General features: G+C 46.2%; 1 protein-coding gene across 3 annotated transcripts in view; it reads right to left on the minus strand.

Annotated features, from left to right (window-relative positions):
* Positions 1 to 2,813: 2,813 nt before the first annotated feature.
* Positions 2,814 to 19,858, minus strand: part of CACNA1I (calcium voltage-gated channel subunit alpha1 I) — an 84,861-nt gene continuing 67,816 nt past the window's right edge. Inside the window, exons 26-35 of one of the 3 annotated variants that reach the window (XM_033514652.1) lie at positions 19,695 to 19,828; positions 18,939 to 19,009; positions 15,962 to 16,040; positions 15,310 to 15,431; positions 14,214 to 14,552; positions 13,460 to 13,606; positions 9,184 to 9,300; positions 8,638 to 8,803; positions 7,589 to 7,785; positions 2,814 to 5,821 (exon numbers count right to left, since the gene is read on the minus strand). In XM_033514652.1, coding sequence (XP_033370543.1) covers positions 5,117 to 5,821; positions 7,589 to 7,785; positions 8,638 to 8,803; positions 9,184 to 9,300; positions 13,460 to 13,606; positions 14,214 to 14,552; positions 15,310 to 15,431; positions 15,962 to 16,040; positions 18,939 to 19,009; positions 19,695 to 19,828 — 2,077 coding nt within the window. In that variant the 3' untranslated portion in view covers positions 2,814 to 5,116. Of the gene's footprint in view, positions 5,822 to 7,588; positions 7,786 to 8,637; positions 8,807 to 9,183; positions 9,301 to 13,459; positions 13,607 to 14,213; positions 14,553 to 15,309; positions 15,432 to 15,961; positions 16,041 to 18,938; positions 19,010 to 19,694; positions 19,829 to 19,858 lie in introns of all 3 variants that reach the window. The other 2 variants (XM_033514651.1, XM_033514653.1) reach the window with 2 other exon arrangements.

Here is a 19,858-nt window from a genome sequence, read left to right on the forward strand (position 1 = left end):
CAGCTGATGTGGGAGCAAAAGCAGAGGTGTGCTGCAAGCCAGCGTCTGGGATGCTGGTTTTGGTGGAGGAGAGCTCCTTCCTTGTAAACTGAGCACATCTGCTCTAGAAGTGGCTGGGAGGCATAAATATTGGATAGCAGATTGCCAGCTCCAGCTCCTGCGTGACAGGATCTTACTAAATGTAAACAGGGGCTTGGAAATATGCAGAAGAAGGAAAAAGTGCTAGAGAAGAAAAAAAATTATATATATATATATATCCCTCTATATATCCCTATATATATATATATATATATATATATAAATGAGATGGAAGAAATGAGTGATAACTCAAAGATATGGAGATAGTGAGTTCCAACTGGAAACCAGTCCCTAGCAAGGAACAAAAATAATGTGGAGAAGAGGAGAAGCAAGGCAGAGCTCATAAAGTATTTGTGAAGAGCAGGGAAGGGATACTTGGAAAGTCAGGTCACATATAGATAAATTGAAGTGGGTGGCAGACATCCAAGTACCTGACTTTGCAAGCTACCAAGCTCTTCCTACAAGGTACACTGTGTTTTGTGTCACAGCTAGTTAAAAAATTCACAGGGTTTGATTTTTTCCTTCTCTGTGGAATTCTTGTGATGAACCCAAGTGAACCAAAGCCACTTACCTCCATATCTTCCATAATAAATGTTGAGTTTTTAGTTACACTGGCTAAAAATAAATCTCTTCTTCGATCCAGTGTTAGAATGTTTGCTCTCCTTGTACGGTGGGTGTGCAGGGCATATTTCCTGCAGGCACCTCACTGCCTGGGGACCCATCTTCAGTGCCCTGTCAGGTGGACAACTGGCCTGGGGTCTTTAGGATTCGGTCACCAGAGGCCAAACAGGCCACAATACTTCTGTGATGCTCTTTGGGAGCATTTTGGATGTGAGAATCATTTTGGTGGGAAAAGTACTAAATTTCTTGAAACACTTCAAGGTTTTCTGCTTTATGTTTCTTCTATCTGAAAAATTTTCTTGCTCAATAATGTTTTCAGTTCCTCCCTTCCCACCAAGTTCTGCTCAGCTCATAAGAATTTCACAGAGGGCAGGTGGTGTGTAGTCCTTTACATGGGCCTCACAAAAACCTTCAAAACAACACCAAAAACTCCCCAAAAGCCCAAATAAACCACCCTGCCACCTTTCCTTGGAAGAAAACCATGGTCACTTTGGCAACTGATTCCTCTATACCTAATTTCAAAGGGAACTTTTGGTAGTAGTAAGGAAGACAAATGAAGATATAGAAGTCATGAAAAGTACTCCTAGTGGTAAGCATCACTCATTTGGCTGTGCTGAGTCAGAGTCTCTGGGTTCTGAAAAAACACCAAATATAGGTGTGTTTTCAATGGGCAGCTTGGAACAGTTGGGGATTCCACATTCAAGGGAAGGTGGGAAGCACAGGGGGTGGGCTCTGCTCTGCAGCTGCAATGAACAATATCAATAGGCCCAGAGCTCACAGTGAGAGAGGAAAATTTACAGGGAGGCCTTAGAAAGAAAAAAGTCTAGAAAAATATTTAAAAGAGGTAGAGGAAGCACCTGATGGGCCAGGGTGAAAGGAGTTAACACACCTTGGACTCAGCATGGAGCAGGGAGAGGGACTGCTTCCAGTGGCAGACGTGGGGGAGAGCTGGGCACAAGGGTAGTGTGGCAGCAGGACAAAGCAGAGCAATATCGGGCTAAGGACAGCAGAGAGCACCATGGCAGGAACTGCCTGCGGTACACTCCCTTGTGGGAAGTGGGGAGTATTAGAGGCTGAATAGATGCCAGGGCAAATCCTAAGCTGTCCTCAGGTGCTGTCTGGGAGGTGGGCGGGTGATGACAGAGGTTTTTCCACTTGTCTAAAGCCAGGCATAGCTGGGAAAGGCAGATCTTGACAGTAGAAACTGCACAACCTGAAATGCTGCAGAAATTCCCAGCAAAAACACAAAGTTTGCTTTGTGCAAACTTGCTGGGGTTTAGTGTTCTGCCTCCTCTTTGGGAAGGATAGATGTTTCCTGCTTCTTCTTGAAACAGTAATTAATTAAGAGAGACACAAAATAGTCTTTATGGATAACCTAGTCTTTTGTTTCCATGGCAACCTCCTTCCTAAGCCAGAAGCCTTTTGCTCCAGTCATACGGCAGAGGGTGAAAGCCCTTTTGCCAGGAGGTTGGTGAGATGGCATGACCCTGCTGGGAGGTGAAGGGGAGACATCCTGCAGAGCAGGACTGCCATAAATTCCAAACCACAGGAGAAGCAAAGATGTCACTGCCAGGGACAACTGGGAATAAGCCTAGAGGTACCCATCCGAGGCGTGGTAGTCACCCCATGAGGTCACCATCACCATCTTTCTACCCTTCTTCCCTCCCAGCTATCCCAAGTGCAAGCCATACTTCTCTCATGATCAAATATTGTTTCATTTCTAGCACTCCACCAACTCTGATGTTTCTCCTATTGCTCAGTTGAAATATTTCACAGCCCATACAACTGCCAGGACAGCTTGGAGTCCCACCTTTGAGTTCTCTTATGGCAAACTTCCAGGGAGCACTCTATGCATTGGAGTGTCTGGGGCTCGGATGGGTTTCAACTCTTTGGGTTTTTTGGTAAGCCCTACCTCTGGCTTCAAAGCAGCTCTGGGTTTGGGTCAAAGCCTCGTGCAACCCAAGTTCATTGTTCAGCCATTTAGGGATGGACTTCCTTCCCTGAGGATGTGAAACCATGTGTCATGTTCCTCCTCTCTGCCCACAGGACAGCGAGCAGGGGCAACTCACCCAAAGAACTACCCGTGCAAAGAAAGCATTTAAAGACCCTTATTATTGCTTTAATGAATCTGTACTTGCATTCTTTCTGCAAAGACAAGGACCCAGGCTCTCCTGTCCTCTACTGACAGGTCTGACCTCCCTGCAGTCAACATGAGTGCTTACAACAGAGCAAATGAATTAACTCCACACAGTAATTATCCTTTTCCTGGCTGCTGGTCCCAAGTGATGTGCTCACTGTTTACAACCTTGGTTTGTAAAATGCAGCAGCTGCTTTAAAGTCAGACAGGTCACAATCAAATCAGATCATCTTTTGTGCTGCCCTCTTCACAATGCTTCATATGCCGGCTGGGAGACCTCTATGAGGACTGCAGAGGCCCTCTTGGTCTGATGGGAAAAATGGGACAGGGAGCCCTGCTCCTTCTCCTCAGTACTCTAAACATTCCTGTCTCCATTAGGCTGCTATCATCTCCCTGCTGCCCTTCCCAGTCTGTCTTCTCTGACACATCTGAGTGGAACATCCCTGGGGTGGTACATGACATCCAAAATTCTTTGTTCCCCTCGGGTGGCTGGTTTTCCTACCCATTTGCAAATCTGGGAAGGGTACAAAACCTTGGAGTTGCTGCAGGAGGAGATCCAGGCTGGCCCTGCCAGGAAGGAGACTTGTGCAGTTGTACCACTGGAAAAGCAAGGAGGGATGCAGCCTCTGGAAGCCTCGTTGCAACCACGTTGGGAGAGAATGGTGCTGGACAGAATCCTGGATCCTGAGGCAGGTCATGGATTGAGGGGTCGTTCTGCCCTCACCCTCCGCAATCCTCCCCACTCCCACTGCCCTGCAAGGCAGAGACAAGGAGAGCTGCAGTTCTCCTTGTCCTTCTCACCCATCTCTCCAGCTAGTGAACCACTTGGCCTGGACACAGCACACATCAGCATCCTTACAATGGCACACACACACACACACACACACACACGTCTCCAATCAATATTCACTGCCCTCCATGTCCGTGGCTGGCACTGATTAGGACTCTGGTCTCAGGTACACCGATACAAACCAGGAAAACACCAGAGGATGATGCTAGAGAGGAGGCAGAACCACCACCAAGCTGAGGATGTGCTTGCAGGTTCTTCTCACTGGAACTTGGAACACGGTTAGCCTTCAGCCAAGGGACCGACTGCATTTTGTGTTGTTGAAGCCCCCTTCGCTTTTATGTCTTTTTTGAATATTCTAGGTTTTGAATTCTTTTAATATATATAGCTATAGATACAAAAATAACAGATAGGTTTCTCTAGGGATAATTTTTGCACCTTTGGGCTTCTAAAATATAATATCACAATTACTGCAAATAAAAGGGGGAAAAGTTCAATTTCCTCTCCCCTTTTTACCTCCCCCTTCCCTTCCACCCTGCCTCTCCCACTCCAAATATCCCCACGAGCCTTGTAATTTTTTACCCTTTGTAGTTTTCTTTCTTTGGAAAATGAAAAAAAACCCCAAACCCAACAAAATAACAACAAAAAAAGCCATGTAGCCTCCTATCCCTCCTTCCATGAGCGTGCCCGCTGTGTTCACACATTCCCTTCAAAGCAAGGCTTTTCACCTCAAAACGTTTCCCTGTGGTCCATGGATATTTGCTTTTCACTGTTGCTGGGGCCAGATTTTCACCTGCTGTAAATCAGCATGAATTCACCTCAAGCCAAAACTCTGCTGCTTTACACCAACAGCATGTTTTGCCAATTTATGCTCACCCTGAAGATCCGGCCCACGATTTTTAACCTTGGAAATGGAAGCATGGACAATAAAGAAGCTTGCAGAAACACACAAGGCAAGCATCAGATGCTCTTCCCTTGCTGCTCACCCTGCTTCCCTTCACCCCACCCTCATGGTTTGGTGTAGCAGCTCCTTCAGCACCCCCCGTTCTCTTGTTCCTCCTTAGTACTTTCTGAAATTCATAATCTCTCAGTAAAAAAAATAAATAAATCGATCTCTCTATATATGTATATGTATAGGACTAAACAGCTGCCACATAGCAGTCACCTGGCTGGAGGGTCCTGTCCCTGCCAGCCCCATGGCCTTTTCTTGTCACTATAGTCTCTGGGGTGATGGTCCAGGTCTTGCCCTCAGGCAGGACTGTTCACCTATTGCTTGCACTCTCCCACACCTCTGAGGTACGGTACCAGAATATTTATTATATATATATATGTATATATATATATATATTTACGTATATATATATATTTATAAATTTTTGTTTGCCTGTTTTCTTTTTCTTGCAAATCCTTTGGAATTGCTGCCAGGGAGAAGCTAGTGAAACATGCTCCCCATGCCGGCGGCCGAATGCTCCCTCCCTGCGCCTCAGGAACCCTCATCTGTTCCTCTTGCTGACTCCGTCGCCCAGCTCCAGCTCGGAAGGGAGCGGGGAGCTGCGGTCCCCTGTCCCCAGTCTGCCGGGGCCGTCTGGCGCCTCTCCTTCCCTGGGCGAGGGGGTGTCCTTGCAGAAGTCCGTCACCCAGGAGGGCATCGAGAGGAAGCCCCGAGGGTCGACGGTGTAGAAGGGCTTGGCGTGGTGGGCGGCGGGGCGGCGGGGCGAGGGGCTGGCCTGGAGGCTGCTGGTGCTGCTGCACTTCTTCACCAGGGTCAGCGCCGCCGGGGGCGGCGAGAAGAGCGAGGTCAGCGACAGGCTGCTGAGCGTCTCCGAGGGCTCGCTGTTGTTGCCACCCCCGCGCAGGCTGCTGCCCGCCCCCTCCTCATCCGAAGGGTCCATGGAGTCGTGGTGGGTGCAGCCGGGGCTGGTGCTGCCGCCGCTGCTGTGGCTGCGCTGGTGGCGGCACAGGCTCCGCAGGTTGAAGAGCCCCCGGCCCCGCAGGCTCCGGCGGCGGGAGGCGGGGGACAGGGGGGCTGCCAGGGGTCTTTGGCTGCCCGCCGCCGGCACGGGGCACAGAGCCACCGGCAGGTCCAGGGCACACTGCGGAGAGTCGCTGAGGTTGAGGCTGTTGTCCTCCAGCGTGGTCTGCAGGCTGCCGGCCGAGCTGCTGCTGCCGCTGTCCAGAGACGGGTCGCTCTCGGGGGGCTGGGGAGCGGGAGCACGGAAACACAGCTGTCAGGAGGGACACGGGCAGTGGGCAAGAGACTCTGCCTTATTGGTTTTTGGGGGTGCTTTGGGGGGTGAAAATAAGCCGCGACTACAGAAAGGGGAAAAACTTCATTCCTCTCTTACTCTTCTCTGCTGGGGAAGGGAGCCGTAAAGCAAACAATGCTACAAAGCACCAGCCATGCGGCCTGCCGTGGCGATTTCCTTCTGGGTAAGGAGGAGGAGGGAATGTTTCGATATTTTGAGCTAATTTCATTCTGCTTCAGGATGAATTTACCCCTCCCACGTGAAGTGCTCCACTCAAAGGGATGCCGGGTCTGTGAGCCCTGCAGCACCCATCACTGCTCTCTCCCCGGGCACTGATGGCCCAGGAGGCAGCAGAGCAAAGGTTCCCTGTGGGTCCTCCCTCATGGCTTCCCTATAAACCTGCCACACAGGTTTATATGGACACTCACATCAGCGGGACAGGAATCAAGGGATTTGTAAAGACCTCCTCTCATTAAAAAAATCAGCAATATACGGGGAGAGAAAAGAGGCCCCATTGTTCTTCTGACCAGCACTAGCAGCAACTACTCTTTCATTTAGGGTAGAAAGGTGGGGTCCCCTTCCAGCAGGAAGAGGAAACAGCCTTAATTTCCTTGTATCAGGGCTCATCTAGTTAAGCTGCATTTCAGTTGTTTCTAGGAAATTGGTCTGCACTGTGCAATCATCACTGGAACACTGCACTGGGAAAGATGCATGTAGGACTGGAAGCAGTCTCCTGAGGCAGTCTCCACAGTAATTCAATACAGTTCTGTGTCAAATAATCAGAAGTTTACTAATTTCTCCTTTACAATAATTCAGTACTTTTGCCCCAGTGGTGTGCTCCAGGGCTCTACCTTTCTGTGTCTTAACTTAAACTAGAAGTTTCAAAACTGCAACAACTCAGTCTCAGTCCAAGGCTCAATTTATCCTTGGTGAATTTATACACATTTGTATCGTACCTACAGTGTCTGTTATATACAGATGGATAACATCTGGTTTTATTTTTTTAGTTTGTCTGGAATAGAGTGCCCCTGCTCATGGAGTGTCTTCCAAGAACAGTAGCTGGGATCTCTACTTTCATCTCTGCATCTTCTGCACTTCAGAAACAGCTGATCTCTTTCCAGTGCTTTTATTTTTCTCTTTTGTTAGTGAGAAATAGCTGTCTTTTCATAGAGAGATGGCACCTTTCAAGGGTTTGTTTAGTGGGCAGGGCAAAACAGTGAGCTTAGGGACACAGTGTGTGGAAGAGGCACTAAGAGATGTGGGGGATGCAGGTGGGAAGAAGCCTATTCCAACAAGGTGAATGATTTGGAGTCACGATCTTAAGAGGGACCTGAGGAGGATGTGCAGCTGTCACCTCCCTGCCCACAGCATGGCTGCTGTGCATGCAGATGTCTGCAGCACACCCAGTGCCAGGGACCCAGGGGGGAGCTACAGAGTGATGTGATTTCCTCTTCATGTGGGGCCCACTGCAGCTGACAAACTGTTGATCCAAAGCAGAAGAACAAACGACTTCATGGGGTGAGAGCTATCCAACACCACTTTGTTATGCTACCCTCTCTCCTCCCCTACCCTTCTGCATTCTGGAGTCCACTGTGCTCCTCCTACAGATGCAGGTTACCCAGCCCATGACCAGAGCTGCCTCCTCCTCGTTCAGCCCCCTCTGGTTGGGTGGGATGTGAAAATTGACTTTTCCTAGCAGACAGAAGCGGGGTTCCTCACCTGATGGAGAAGTGAGCAGTTCACACCTGGAGATCTCAGTGATGCCCACGAGCCTTGCAGGGAGATCTTTGGAAGGTTGTGTGGACACGAGACTTCCTCAGGCCCTGTTTGGGTGGCAGAGATGGCTGGGTGGAAAAATTCTGTTGGTACGGGTAACAGAGGGGAAGATGCACCTGGAGAGAAGGGGCTGGGAGGGACTGACAGAGCATCAAAAGAAAGGGGAGGGGAACAGAAATAGAAAAAAAAAGAAAAGTTTAATAAGAGTCCTCCGATTTTATTTTGTGCCTTTGCTGCTGTTACACTGAGCCAAGTCTCAGGTCCAGTGAACAAAGGATATTCAGGAACATGTACTCCTGGCTGAGAAGCCTCAGTCTGGTGTTCAGATTAAGGATCCCACTTTTTTCACAAAAACCTGCACCAGACTAGGAAGACCTAACACAGCTCAGAGCCATATGGTAACAGGCCAGCTCTGCTGTTGCTCTCACAGAAGAATGCTGAGCTGTAATGCCTTGATTCAAGTTCAGACATTCATCCCAAATCCTGCAAGGCAAGGGATGAAGGGAGATAAATTAAGTGGTGGTTTGGGAAAGCTGGGGACCACAGGAGACCAGGGCACACTCAAGAGTAGAACTGGAGCACTTCCACCAAGGGCAGACATGTGTTACATGTTCCCTGAATCTTTATTTGGTCTCAGGGGACAGCAGTGTTTTTCTGTGCTGAGTGATCACAGTTCATCCAGCTTGGCATGTCAGGAGAATCTGTCCCCACTCTTTTCTGACTGTGCATGTCTGCACTACTGCAAATGGGGACCAGCACTTCCACAGTATTTCACAGAGTCATTCTGAGGGAAGATATAAAAACTAGCAACAAAAGAAAGGAACTGCTCCTCCCTCCATTCCTGAAGCAAATTAGCAAACTGAAAACTAATTCTTGGTTGGTGTAACCCCAAGTCACATTAACTCTCCACCTGGCAGAGGGAAAGCAGGGGAAAACCAGAGCTGAACCAAACCACATTTTCAGCAGACCTGCAGAATAAGAGCCCCGCTCACCTTTGGTACTTTCATGCTTTAGCCAAGACTGAACGGAGTTGAAAGAAGTATTCTCCATTTCACACAGGTAACTGTCTGGGTTTGCAGAGCCATCCTCACTGGATGCTGGAAGCAGGCATTCCTCCAGATTGTCTGCCCCAGTGGAGTCAGGGTTGTCCTGGCCATCCTGCTGGAAAAAATAAGTGAGGACAAAGCCTTCTGAAATTTAATGGAAGATGATAGAGCAGACTTTTCAAAGCCTCAAGAAGAACAGATTCTGATAATAACTTCAATCTAGCTAAGAGATGCTCAATTTTTCAGCCCAAATCGCCTTTTGACTAATTCAGAGGAAGTTACTAACAGCAGCGAAGAGAACTTTCAAATACACATATTCTTTTGTTCTCCTCAAATCCTACTCCACAGTATGGCTCTATGGAGAAGCTCTTGAAAAATGACCAGAATTACATTCCTCAGCAGGGACACCTGGATGAATACAGAGCACCTGAAATGAGCAAGGGCATAAGTGCAGCACATGGTGTAAGATACCCATGGCTGTCTGAGGCTAACCTTGATCTCCTTAGGATTCAGCTGAGCAGTATTTCGATTGTCTGACTCATCTCCTAGAAGGATGGAAGAGGACTTGTCTGAGTTGAGGGATAACGCTTCCATTTCAGCCAGCTGGACCTGCAGGAAGGGAAAGGAGCTATCACAGGTCATGCCTGGAACCCACATTTCAAGCAGTCACACTGTTGATGGTGGATAAGTGAGAGCCTGTAGACCCAAGATCAGTTTTAGGTTATATTCCTTGGATATATCAGGAACTGCCTAACCCAGACCTGGGCTGGGCAGGAGAATTCACTTTTTAAGAAAGGTTGAATATACGATTGCAAGCAGGCTGCTACCAGTCCATGCTCCCCTAGTGCCAGAATTGGAAGAACGAGTCCTGTATCTGTCACAGAGATACAGCTGGCCCAAGGCCCTGCAAGTAAAGCCAGGCAGGCAGAGGGGTCCCTCAGGCTGGTGGACAGGGCAGCCAGCTCTGCTGAGCGATGAGGAGAGAATCCCCCTTTCTGAAGGCACCACAGACAGCCCTGCTTAAACATGAAGGTGCTTTCATTCCAGGAAAAGTCATGCCTTTTGCAGTCCATGCCAATATCATGCTTTTCATATTCTCTTACCTTCATTACTGAAACCCTGTTTCTCTCCAGCTTTCCTACATCTTGCCTTTCCCCTCTCCTCTAACCTAACCAAGATCTTACCTAACACTTGTCTTCCGTTCTGTTCTCTATCTCTAAACTCAGCCCTCCCACACACCCACACTTGAGCTCTCTTGCTTTCTGAAAGCAAATCTGACCACTGCATCTCTCTCATTCTGCTCCAGTCCCATGCCTGACCTTGCTTCATACCACATGTGCCCCTCTCTCCCATCCTCTTTCCTCCAAGCTTTTAAATCCCCTCTGCCTGACAACTCTTTCTCACAGTGCTTGAAAAGCATCTTTTTCTACCAGCTTAAGCAGTTACTCTGTCCCTCCTGTGCTTGGATTTCCATCACTGGTCTCTAGAATGCCAGAAGTTTGCACCACCAGCAGCTAACTCTTGGGAGCTGTATTCTGGGTTGTCTCACTCAGTCAGGACAGCTTCTGGCCATGTGTTTGTGTTTGCAAGAGGCAGGTACAGCTCTTGTGCCATGACAGCAGGTGAAACATTTGGAGAGTTGACTTTCAAGCTGGAAGTTTAGTGACTTGCGCCAATGCCAGAGACTGGAAGAGGTCTCCATCAGGATAATGCACTTTAAACAAACAGAATGGGAAACCGGACCTGGATTTAAATAAAGTGCACAAATGACATCCTTATTTGAGATATTATTCTGTTGGAGGAACATGGTGCTGTTCAACCATGGAGAAAGCCCAAAACCAGCAACTGCTCCTCAGAGCACGAACGCACAGAGAGCCCTCAGTGAGCCAGGGATGCTACACAGCCACCAGTCAGCAACCACGCCTGTAGAGAAGCAGGAAGTCTTCATTCAGTCCCACTTAATGCATGTGGGACTTAATACTTATCTATTACTCTCCCAAGTACTTGCTACACCAAAACAGCCTTACAGCTGTGCTTATAGAGACCACAGCATGACATGTGGCAACATCTGTGGCTACCTTTTCTATCCATAAAAAAGGATTTCAGCAAATGCCAGAACAGTCGGTTTGTCACTGAACCCACTTGCTTGAAAATTCTCACCAACCTGGGATCTAAATCCACAATCAACAAAGTCACGACTAAATCAACTGCAGGTGTGGAAGCACATTTCACTGGTGCTCACTGACAAACTCCTACCATGGCTAAACGCACTTCAGTCATCCATATACAGAAGTCTGTCAACCATCCCAAGAGTGAAAGGATATAAATGACAAGAGAAGAATTTAGCACCTTGAAAAAATGAGGTTTCGTTCTTTCTGCTTCCGTTAAGGCAGAATATTTTAAAATCTGCTGACTAAAGATGAGGAGCAAAAAAAATATTTTAAATTGCAGAGGGGAAAAGGGGCTGTTCACTAGATCCTAATCCATGAAACCTGCCAGGAACATCAGCCTGAGATACTGAACCATGCACACATATCCCTAAACAACTACTTGCAGATATATCTTTAAAAACAGACTCACAATTACAAAAATCCTTAATTGTACAAATAATTGGTTTGAAAATAAAATATCGGGAGAGTAATTGGGAAAGACACTGAGTGCTTCTGCTCAATGCCACAAAAAGCTTAATATTAATTATAACACACTAATGAGTTTGAGCAATGTTGTGTCCATCCACTGTGCTCAGCATCTCAGTGAATTAAAATACCGATGAAATTGGAGGGGACAGTTTTGCCTAATACGTGATTTTTGTCAGAACGGCAGTTTAAGGCTGATAGGGTGGACAGCAAGCATACTGTTTTCTTCCTAACACACAGGCAGTTAAGAAGACTAGATAAATAGTTTTGCCTATGTAAATTGCTGTCAGCTGTTTCTGGGACTGTACAATTCAGTCTGTGTACAATACTCATTTGGATATGTTGACGTACCAGAGGACACTCTAATTTAATAACTGTGTGCATTGCTGATGTTAGCTATGACTCCATATTGTGATTTATTATTTAAATTTCCTCAATTTCTTTTCCTGTTTTTAAATATGAAGAGAAGGTCATGATCAATCCTGGCTTAAGATCCTAAGGTATAGTTTTGACTCATATGATACAAAATAAAACATCTGTATTTTATTACTAAATTCATTCTTGCAGAGATAATTTCTTTTCAGTTCCACATTTTAGATGTATTAAAATACCGATTTTGAAACTAATTTATGGTTCTATAACAGCCATTAGAAAGTATGATCTAAGAATAATTCCTCAGTTGTGATAATTACATCAAATTCTTTGCTCTGGCTGTGGGTTGCATTTGAAGATTTTGCCATCTAGTTTCTTCACTGGAAAGGTAAGAAAATGGGTTGTTGTCTTAATTCGTAGGTGGGGAAACTGAAGACTATCTGTGAGGTTTTCAAATGCAGCAAACTAGCTACAAATGACTTAACTTGGGGGCAATCACTCTGGAATGCCTTAGGAGATCTCATTTGCTGAGAAAGCTGAGCACCAATTGCTGAACATAAAAACTTAAGTAAAGCAATGGAAATTGCAGTTAATGGAAAAGTAGTTATTAGGTTGCATTAATGCAGAATTCATTTGTGAAGTATCTCTATAACGATAAACTACAGCAATGTTTGCATTTTGATACTTTCAAAAGGAAGCAGCGGGGAAAAGCAGACAGCTGAGAAACTGAAAAAATATCAGAGCACCAGAACTAGGCATTTGAGACCAAATAAAATATTGCTTTCTTCAAATATGAATAGAATGATCTGCCAATAAGAGCTCTTTCCCCAAGTTTCCTTGTTCTTTATAAGCTATAACATATCGAGTCAGTTATGGGGAAGGAAGGGTGAAGTTTGTCACTGGCATACCAATTGACTAGCAGAAGAGCCACACTACTGCTACAAGTCTGGCCACACAAAATCAGAGCACCTACACACAATAAAATTCCTTCAGAACTAAATTAGTTCTGCTACTCACCTAACCCTTCCCAGACTATTTTGCTCCTCAAGTTTCACAACCTGAAAAGACTAATTGCTTAGGAAGGAGTTTTTCAAAGCAACTTTAGTAGCTCAAGTCTAAGCCATTTAGTCCTGCTCTTAACAACAACCCATTTGTCAGCTAACAAACTTTCTCGGTGGGCCCGCTTTTATTTAGTTTTTGCTCAAACTAATTAACTGGTTTTCACCACAAACCAATCCTTGCTCACAGACATGACTCTATTCAACGAAGCATTTAAACATGTGCTTAATTGATCAACCTTAATAGGGAATAAGCAAGCACATGCTTAAAATGAGGACAAAACACAAGCTTAAATCTCCCACTGAATTGCTCCTGAGCGGTCTCACTGGGGTGAGATCCTTAGAATCCTCTGTCCAACATGAGCCTAAACCTAGACTTTTCTTGCAGAATTGAACACAACAAGAGCTGCCAAGGATGCCTTCATAGCCATTTCTCTACAGGTCATTCAGCCCCTCCTGACCCGTGTCCTGTCACGTCTCACTTTTCCACCACCTCAAACATCCACGTGTGGCTGAGGAGGGCAGGCCTGTGCTAGAGGCAGTACCGGCACTTCACAACAGATAACAAACACAGGTCAACAAGCTCTACTGTCTACACAATCTACAGTGAGGAGCACACATGGGACGACCTGCGGGCACGTGGGTGTGGGTGTGCAGGTCTGGGGGGAAGAGTCCCCTCACACATCCTCGTACGCAGGTTACCTCTTGCTTGTCATGGTTACACTTCTCGCACATGGCCGGCGAGGAGTAATGATGGAAGACGGAGCCCGATAGGTTATCGATGATCATTAACTCCCCGTCGAAGGAGTCCTTAATAATTAAAGAGACACTGTCCAGCCATAAGTTCTCCTAGGGGACAAGAAAGGGGGGAGGATGGGAGAGATCATTTTAAGCATGTCGAGTTTTTTGCTTTCAAGTTTCATGTGAATTTGGGGCTGGGTTCTCCACCCTGACTCCTCTGGAGCAGCATCTTGTTCTGCAGGTACTTGCACAGGATCACTGAGGGGAACATTTGCGCCACAGGGTGTGTATAGGTGCCAGAGTTGAATGAAAAAAAAAAATAAATAAGAAGGGACAGTCTTCACTCACTTTCAGTGCTCATGTCTCCCTTCCAGCTCTGCTGGAGTCACTCACTCTCGATCTGCAATTTCTCCTGCACTCTTCTCCTGAGCTCCCCTCTCAAATTTGCTCCTGTCACACCTTTAGCTGATCTGCTCCATCCCTCCTCTGCTGGCCCTCAGGTTCCTACACCGTGATGACAATGAACAGGACACACTGCTGTCATAGCCTTGTCCCTACATGATCCTATCAACTCAAAAGTCTACTGCTGAAAGCAAACCTTTCACCCTGAGGTGGAAGACTCTGCTATTGCTAAGCCCTCAATCATCTGAATTACCCAGCTAATGCCCACAGCTCCTTGCTGCAGTCTGATTAGTAAGTTCAATGGTGTACTCACCTGGGCTGGAGAGTAACATCTCATGCACAGATGTCCTTCAGGATCTGTTCTACCACCACTTCCTCCTGTTCCTGCTCCTTTTCCCTGTCCTGAATTTGGAGAGCCTGACTTGTGGGAGCATAGCCCATGAGTAATTTCCATCTCAAGCTCAGCATCCATCTCTGCATCCTCCTGGGCCTCCTTGTTGCTGTCGTCAAGATGTTTCATGAGCACAGCTACCACCACGTTGATGAGGACAAACTGGGCTGTGAGCACAAAGCTGACAAAGTACAGTGGGGAGATGAACTGCAGGTTGCTGAGACAGCTCCGGTCATCGTGGCTGCAGTCACGCAAGGTATCCTTGAGGGGAAGTTGGGATTGAGAGGGAATGATGGAAGGAAGGAAAGACTAAAGTAAGAACAGAAGCTTGGCTGTTCTCTCTGTCAAAAAACACTGATGCCAGAGGAAAAAACAAGGCAAACACTTCTATCACCCCATACCTTTTGGCATAATGAGGTCCCCAAAGAATCTGGGACACTCCCTGTTCATACGCTGTTTGCTTCAGAGAAAAATCATCCAAAGATATATGAAGGAAACCTTCAGACCATGACATGTTGCTGCCACCATAGCCCCACACGTGAACAAGACCAAAAATGAGTAGGCTGGTACTGCCTTCTCCCTTTTCTATTCTCAAAAGCACCAAATGTGATGAAAGAACTTTCCTTTCTCCATGTCCTCCAAAGGAAGTATTTAATTTGTATTTTCCTGGTAGCTCTGCAGGTGGGTGCTATGTCCAACACACATGTCCTGTGCTCAGCTTTGACAACCGTCCTGACTACAGTGGATATTCCCTCTTAGCCTAAATGATTTTCTTGTTCCACCCAAGGAAAATTGGCCCTTTTCTCAATCAAATGTCTCCAGGACTAGATGAGCCCAAGGTGTGAGTTAGCATGGTGGGGAGACAGGCTCTGCACCAAGCAGGGCTCTTATCTAGCAACCCAGTTTCTGTGTTCTGTTGCCCTTCCCTTTGCTAGCCCAAGCTCTGCTGAACAGATCCACGCATCAGAGTTCATCTTTCCCCACAAGTAGGATATCCTTTCCTCCAAGTCCCAGTTACCTTCATGATCCCATTCCAGTTGTCTCCTGTGGACACCTGGAAAAGTGTGAGGAAGGCCATCCCAAAGTTCTCGAAGGTGGCGTGGCGGCTCATGCCCTCACAGGGGTTCTCATCGTTGCACACTGAAAAACAAGAGGACTTGTGTGTCTTCATGGGAGGACACACTACCAGCCCTGAGACCAACAACATGAACTCACAGCCTGAAGACCTCAGGTAATGAATGGTATCAGCACCCTGCCCAACAGTTTGCCATCAATATGGAAAAATCCCTGATGGCCCAGCCCCAGGATATCAGGCAGTGTAACTCTGTTGCTCAGGAGGATCCTCCCAGCGTCTTTCTTCTTGATCAATATTCCATGGCAAGAGATGTAAATAAAATTTCACAAACTTTTTCTTGTAGTCTTGAAGGCAATGTGAGGGACAGAGGGCAGGAAAAGCAAATGTTTAAGAATGTAAGAGAAAATAGAGGCTGCTGTTACTTTGTTAGGCTGTTAGGACAACAATTTAGAGGGAAATTCCTATTGTGTCAATTATGCATAAGGGAGAATAAAATCCATCAAATAATTCAGTCCCTTTATTGAGGAGTTCTGATTTTGAGAAACCCCAACCAGCATGTGTCTCTTGACTGAAGCATGGTCTGCTTGAGACTTACCCAGTTTTCCAAAGAGCTCCACTCCCAGAGCAGCGTAGATGAAAAAGAGGAGCATGAAAAGGAGTCCAAGGTTTCCCACCTGAAAGCAAACAGCACTGTCAGCCTACCCCAAAGCCTATTTCATCTGTACGGAAAGTGTTTCTGCATTTCCAAGTCTGAAGAGAACAGCAGTGAAATCCCGGTGTACAAATGCAACCAAAACAATTGCTCAACACTTGGGAAATGTTCAGCGATGGCTCCAGTTGCCATCAAGGTATAGGGGGAGGAACAGGCAAGTGGGAAGAGAAGGCATGGAAAAATTAAGGACTTAACAGGTTTTTTGAAACACTAAACAGTTTCTGGTCTGAATGCATGTGGTCACTGGGCCTATGTTAGGATCATCACTTCAGGAATCTAATTTAGTCATTGCAACTGCTGTGCCATCCAAATTCAGCAGAGAAATAAATGATTCAGCCCACCCACTCCCCTGGACTGCCACATCCTGGCTCCCCACATACTCACTGGAAGGAATTATTTCTGATGACTAAATTAGACACCATAGTAAATGCTGTGAAAACACAGTGCTGGGTCTGTATCTACAGGGCATTAAGAAGAGGAAGTTAATAAAACTTAGCTAAGGACTACATTTCCAAAGGGCTCTTTAAAATTAAAGCTCTATTCACTATTAAGAATTGCTACAGTGTAACAAAGACAGGAGGGGAATTGAAACAGGACAACTGGAGATGTCTTGTATGCCATTAGCGAGCCAAAATCCCTGATTTGAGTCTGTGCTCTAGGAACAAAAAGAGAAAGGTCAGGAAGAGGATAAAGTGCAAGGGAGAGGACAACTTATTTTAAACTACTTTTGGCAAAGCCAATAAATCTTGGAGAATAATATTACAGTTAATTCAATTGTCCCCCGAAGACTTGGTGTGTAAAATATGGACACTAGATTCATTCTTTTAATGCTGAAATTGGTGGGTTTTAGACCTTTAAGTTCAGATTTTTACACAACTGTAAGTATGGAGGGATTTTTTTTATCCCTGCTACACAACTTTATTGAACAAAGCCAACTTGTTATGGGAACTAGCAAAAGCCAGTCAATAGGAAGTCACAGGCTTTGATGTTGAAGGGATTAAGTTCTGCTTGTTATTATCTTCCAGGGGATACCTACAGACCAAACTTTCAGACATCTGCTTGCTTTGAGGCATGTATTACTGACCTCCAAGAGAGATGGATCTCAAACTTGGTTAGCAAAGGAGCCATAGGCAAATGGGAGACAGAAAAATCAGAAATGAGAAAGTGTGGAAGACTATACTTGTAGTTTGTGGCTAGGACCAGAAGCAGAGACTCACAGGTCCTGGCTCTGCTCTTTGCTGTCTTGAGCAAAACACATAACTGTCTGATGGCTCAAGTTCCTCTGTCTACATGACAGAGATATGAATATTTCCTCCTCTCTTATTTATTATCTGTATATTGGGGGTAGAAGTTTAATCTCATAATCTAAGTGCAAATATATTGCAGAGTCTTCTCACCAACAGTTTCTGGATACTATTTAATCCAGCTCTTAATATCTGTGTGCATTTCTCTGGGTTTCTGAATAAACGTGCCACAGACATGCAGATGCTGGATCTGAAGACCTGCTCTGTCCCAGATCCTTGTCTGAGAAAATTCATCTGTTGTGGCTCTTGGAATGGAAAAGAGCAAGGCGCAAAGAAGCTGCACTGATCCATTCTGTGGCAGCAGCCAGAACTAAAAGAAATTTATGTTTCAGTCTGCCTGCACTAAGAACATCCTTCATCTCCCCTTCCTTCTATTGTCCAGTGTATCTCAGCCCACAACTATCCTGAATCATGTTGCATATCCTACACATGAATTATTAATATTTTTGTTATTACTTTTATTATAATAAACTACAAATAATTGTTGTTTAATAAAAAGCATGGGAGATCAGACAGAGCTCAGGATCCATAAAAGATCACAGAGTTTCCTTTTCCCTTTTGTACCATCATATTCCCCTAATTCAGATTGACATTTATTGTCACCAACACCAGAAGCAAATTCCCTGGGTAACTACTCATGCTGTTTTCAAATTGATTCCCAGCTCATCATCACTCACCAGCACTGGCACATTAGCTGATAAATCAACTGACAAATGCTGGTGCATTTTGATATCACGCAATAGAGTTGCCTTCTCAGGGCCTGCCAAGGGACTGGTCTGATGTATGATCCGCAGAGCCACTTGGTGCCATTACTCCTTGCTTAACAATTCTCCCTCAACAATCCAAAAGGAAGGGGACCAGACTCCCTGACTGCTCATCCATCACGGAGGATGCTCACAGTGGGCTTGGAGCCTGTGTAAAGCACCGTGTCAGCATCTCGTTTGGGAGCAGCTGCCACTCACAGCTCATGAGATCCTTCTGTCTCCATCGTGTCTTGCGGCAGACACTTAACTGCCGGCTGTGTGAGCCACAACAGAGCGTGTCACTGCTGCTCATGCATGAGAGGCACAGAAACACAAAGGGATCCAGGAGGAGAAAAGAAGAAAAAATAGGAAGGGGGAAGCACTGGCTAAGAAAAGGAGTGATGAGAGTGCAAATGGAAGGGAAGGAGGGAAAAGGGGGTACATTCAGGGAAGAGTGAGCGGTGCAGTGACAGAAAGATTTCCTTTCCTCCTGAAATAGCTTCCAATCACTCTTCCCTTCTATGGAGAGAGGAATAAAAAAAGGAGCCATGGACTAATTGCAAACAGTTAGACACTAGCTAGACATGATGGGAAGAAATCTACCCTTTTCCAGGGGTCAAGCCTCATTTCTTGCACGTGCTGTAGAAGAGAGATGCAAGGTGAGTTGTCACCCCATGAATGACATGAGAACTTGGACACGACCTTCAGGCAGTTGCCTGCACACCACAGTAGACACCACCTCTGAGACTCCACAAGAATCAACCCTTTGGAAAAAAGGAAAGAAGAGGAGAGTGTTTTGGGAAGATGTTTTACCTGTGGCAGAGCTTGAACAACAGTATCCAGCAGTGCTCGCATTCCTGTGGCCATCTTCAGTAGCTTCAGGACTGCCACAACAAGCACAAGAGAAGTGTCAGTCAGACTGAGCTCAGAGGCATCCTTTGTGTGACTTACTAATGACAGTAGCACCAGTATCTTGTCTCTCCTTGCCCTAGAAAAACTGGACTTTCCCCTCATTCCTCTTCTTACTTTTGATGGTACAACCCCAGTTGTTCCTTATCAAGTTTATATCCTTTTTACTAAATATTTTGCTTCTGCCACCCACATCTATTCTTCATGCTTCACCCAGACACTCTTGCCACATCCTTTTTCCCAGGAATGTGTATCCTAATTGTCCTTTTGCTTTGATTTTTCCTTCCATCACTCTCTTTTCTTTCAGCCATCACTGTTATGCCATCTTGGCACACCTTGGCCACCACCTTACCTGTGCAAATTTCAACCTGCTTGTTGGTCTCTGCTCCCCACACCACTACTGTAGTTGCCCCAAAAATGAGTAACAGAGAAAGTTCAGCTCTCACATGGAACCCTCCCAGGGAACCAGAAAGCCTGAGCTTCTAGGGTACCCTAGATTCTAGAATCCCTGCTGGGATGCGATGAAGGACACCCCAGAGGCTCCTCGAGGGCTGAGGACAGGGCAAGCTCACAACTCTACAGCCACTGCTCAATGAGTCATGGCACCAAGCTGCACTCCATGGCCACATACACCCCTGCTCTGGCCAGCGTCTCTCTCACCCCGGGCGATACGCAGCACTCTCATGATCCGGATGATAGTGGGGTTAATTGGGAGAGCAGCGTTGATTTCAATCTCTTCCAGTGTGATGCCCATGACAGACAGCAGCACAATGGCCAGATCTAGCTGGTTCCACCTTCAGAAGAAAAATTGAAAAGAATAAACT

This window comes from Parus major, chromosome 1A (assembly GCF_001522545.3).
Source record: "Parus major isolate Abel chromosome 1A, Parus_major1.1, whole genome shotgun sequence".
Classification (NCBI taxonomy): Eukaryota; Metazoa; Chordata; class Aves; order Passeriformes; family Paridae; genus Parus; species Parus major.